The sequence below is a fragment of the Stenella coeruleoalba genome (assembly GCF_951394435.1).
Source record: "Stenella coeruleoalba genome assembly, chromosome: 8".
NCBI lineage: Eukaryota > Metazoa > Chordata > Mammalia > Artiodactyla > Delphinidae > Stenella > Stenella coeruleoalba.
In genome coordinates, this window is record NC_137154.1 from 7,101,513 (window position 1) to 7,104,686 (window position 3,174).

The 3,174-nt window shown below is 62.4% G+C and overlaps 1 protein-coding gene across 1 annotated transcript; it reads right to left on the bottom strand.

The window, feature by feature from the left end:
- Positions 1 to 3,174, bottom strand: TIGD3 (tigger transposable element derived 3). The gene is made up of 2 exons (XM_079930458.1): positions 3,145 to 3,174; positions 1 to 2,203 (listed from the first exon to the last, which is right to left on the bottom strand). The coding sequence occupies exon 2, from the start codon at positions 2,185 to 2,187 to the stop codon at positions 772 to 774; it is 1,416 nt and encodes a 471-aa protein (XP_079786584.1). The 5' UTR covers positions 2,188 to 2,203; positions 3,145 to 3,174; the 3' UTR covers positions 1 to 771.

Consider the following 3,174-nt stretch of genomic DNA (forward strand, 5'->3'; position numbering starts at 1 on the left):
ACTTGGGATCTGCCTGTTTGCCCATGAGGAGTCCCCACGTCCTGGGAGTCTCTCCTGCCAGGAGAGGCTCACTGCTGGTCATCCGCACACAGCTCGACAGCCGCGTTGCAGCGACCCCCAGCAATCAATTTAAAAATCTGAGGTGGGGCTTCCCTGGTGGCGCAGTGGTTGAAAGTCCGCCTGCCGATGCAGGGGACACGGGTTCGTGCCCCGGTCCGGGAGGATCCCACATGCCGCGGAGCGGCTGGGCCCGTGAGCCATGGCCGCTGAGCCTGCGCGTCCGGAGCCTGTGCTCCGCAACGGGAGAGGCCACAACAGTGAGAGGCCCGCGTACCGCAAAAAAAAAAAAAAAAAAAAAAAAAAAAAAAATCTGAGGTGAACGTTTTCACCCTTCTCCCGTGAAAATAACACCCTGGCCTCTTTTCTGATTAAAAACTTTATTTCCAGAAGCAGAACTGTTTTTAACGCAGAATTCAAGGGATCGGCCTGTCTGTAAAGCCCGAATTCCACCTTCCCAAGTCCCTGACTCCACAGCGGTTCAGAAACCATGCAGCCTAGCTTCCCTCCCTGACACCCCATCTTTAGACCCTCTTCTCAGGGCTTGGAGAACTTTCGCTCAGAGCTTAGACTTAGTCTCCCAACTTGTCTCCCTTCAACGCTTTTCACAAAAGCTCCATTTCCACGGGAAAGAGACCAGCCCCCAATCTGCCTTCTGAGCGAGGGCGTTTCCATGGGAAACAGGAGAGGAGGGGCTCCGGCTGGAAGGGCCCTTCACAGGCAGCAGAGTCGCTCCACCTCCTCCTCACAGGCGTAGAAATTTGCAAACAGCTCAGGGCCGCTGCCCTTGCACTCAATCCACCTCCTCAACGTGCCCAGAGCCCGGAGGGCGTCGGCTTTGGTGGGCAGGGGCTCCAAGACGTCCTCTCCACCCCCACCCTGGTCTTCGGTGCCCACCTCCTCTTTGCACACTCCAGACACAGGCTCCTCACCCTCCAGGTCCACAAAGCGGGAAAACTCCTCGAGGCTCAGCCCACCGGGGACGGGTGGCAGCTCCGAGGCTTTGTGCGGGGCCAGGGCCGTTCTGCCTGGAGCCAGCCCTTCCTGAACAAAGCTGCTCGCGATGAGCTGGAGCGGCACCTTGGCCCAGGCCGCCGCTGCCATGTGTAGAGCATCCAGCACTGTGATGCCTGCGCCGGCCTCAGCTAGCGAGGCACCAGCCCTCTCGCTCTGGACGGCAGCCAGCTTGCCCAACAGACGGCGCCGGTAATGGGCCTTAAAGGCCTGGACCACGGAGCTGGGCAGGGAAGGCGTGGTGCTAGCAGCGGACAGAGGCAAGAGCTTCACGTGGCCGAGCCCGGGCAGGCCTGCCAACTCCTCCACCACTCGGGCAGCCAGCAGCAAGGCTACCTGTCGGCCCTGCCGCCCCATGTCCCGATCAAACTGTGCCAACCATTCTGACCAGGGGATGGCCAGGTCAGGGTGGTAGGAGGCGGGCAGGGCCTCACTGCTGACCCCAAAGAAGCATCTTGGGGCAGCCTGGAGCCCACTGACCAACACCCGCCGTTTCTCTGTGCCCCTGCTGTTGGCACACAACAGCACCTGTACCCGATCACACACACCCACTCTGCCGGGCACTGCCCGATACAGCAAGGGCACTTCAGCACACCCAAAAATGTCCTCTGGGGAGAAATCTTTAAGAGAAAGAGGCAGCTGGGCCTGGGGCGTGGGAGCTGGGGGAGGCAGCTCAGGGGTGAACGGAGACACCACTACATGGCGGGCCCCGAAGCCCACGTTGTTTCGGCGTTTCCAGCGGACCAGCCAGCCAATGCTGGGCACAAAGTCCTGGCCCATGATGTCGGCCAGCTCCTTGGCTTTGTGGAGCAGCATGGGCCCCGTCACCTCCCAGGCCTTGGCCTGGGCAATGTGGTACCAGCAGAGCAGAGCCTCATCGATCCCGCTGTACTTGGACTCCCGCTTGCGCTTGCGCTCCCGGTTGGCCGTGCCACTGCACCAGTCCGCCAGCAGCTTCTCCTTATTCTTGCAGATGCGGGAGATCTGGGGCTGGGAGACCTGGAAGCGCCGGGCCACCTCCGACTGGGACATCTTGGACTCATCCAGGAGTTCCAGCACCTGGATCTTCTCGGCCAGGGACAGGGCGTGAAGCTTCTTCTTGCTGCACAGCTCCATGGTGTCTCCACAGCACCTGTGTGGGGAGGAAACGGCGAGCGGGGGCAACGGTGGAGGCCACTCGTGTTGGGAGAGGAGGTCAGTAAGAAAAGAGACATATGAGGCTGGGAGATAGGCTGGTGTGGGGGAGAGGCCAGGGAAGACTGGACCAGCTGGAAGAGGGTGAGGGTACCCTGAGCAGGAGGTGAGAGGGCTGGGCTGAAAGGAAGGGAAATGGCCAGGCTGAGTGAGCAGTGGGCTGGGCACTGATGGGGAGAAATGACAGAACAGAGCCCAGAGGAAGTGGCCCCCTGGTCAGAGGGAGAAGGGAGTCTGGGCTGGGGTTTGGGGGAGAAGGATGAATAGAGCTGAGGGAACAGCTGCAGAGGCAACAAAGGAGCGTGGACGGGCCAGGACAGGGGGCCTGGGGCTGAGTGGGGCAGGTGTAGGGATAATCAGAGCTGGCGGGAGGAATCCCCGAGAGGGGGAGGGGGTGGGGGGATGATGGCCTAGGCTGGATGTAGATGAAGATGTTCGGGGCAGGGTGGTGGAGTGAATGAACAGAATTGAGGTGACAGGTGTACAGACGACAAAGAGGGACGGATTGGGGGCTGAAGGAGCAAGTCTAATTTGGTGCTGGGTCCTGAGCAGGTAAGGCTGGGCCAGGGTCCTGCCTGGAGGGGGAGTAGGAGCACAAGGCCGAAAGGGCAGGTGCACAGGCGACGAAGGGCCAGAGGGGTTAGGAGGCCGCGGGCAGCGAGAGGGGCGGGGTGTCCTCAGCCGGGAGGGTCGTGGCCAGGGAGGGGTACCACGGCGCGGGGACGAGCGTCCGGGACCCAGGCAGGCCGGGAGTCGGGCTCCGCAACCCGGCCGGCCTCTCCCCACGGTGACCCGGGGTCCGTCGGCAGGGCGGACCCAGTTATCCGCCCGCCGGGCCTCCAGGCCTCCCCGCCTCCCCGCCTCCCGCTCCGCACCCACCTCAGGCGCTCGTCCCGCGGCTCCCGCCCC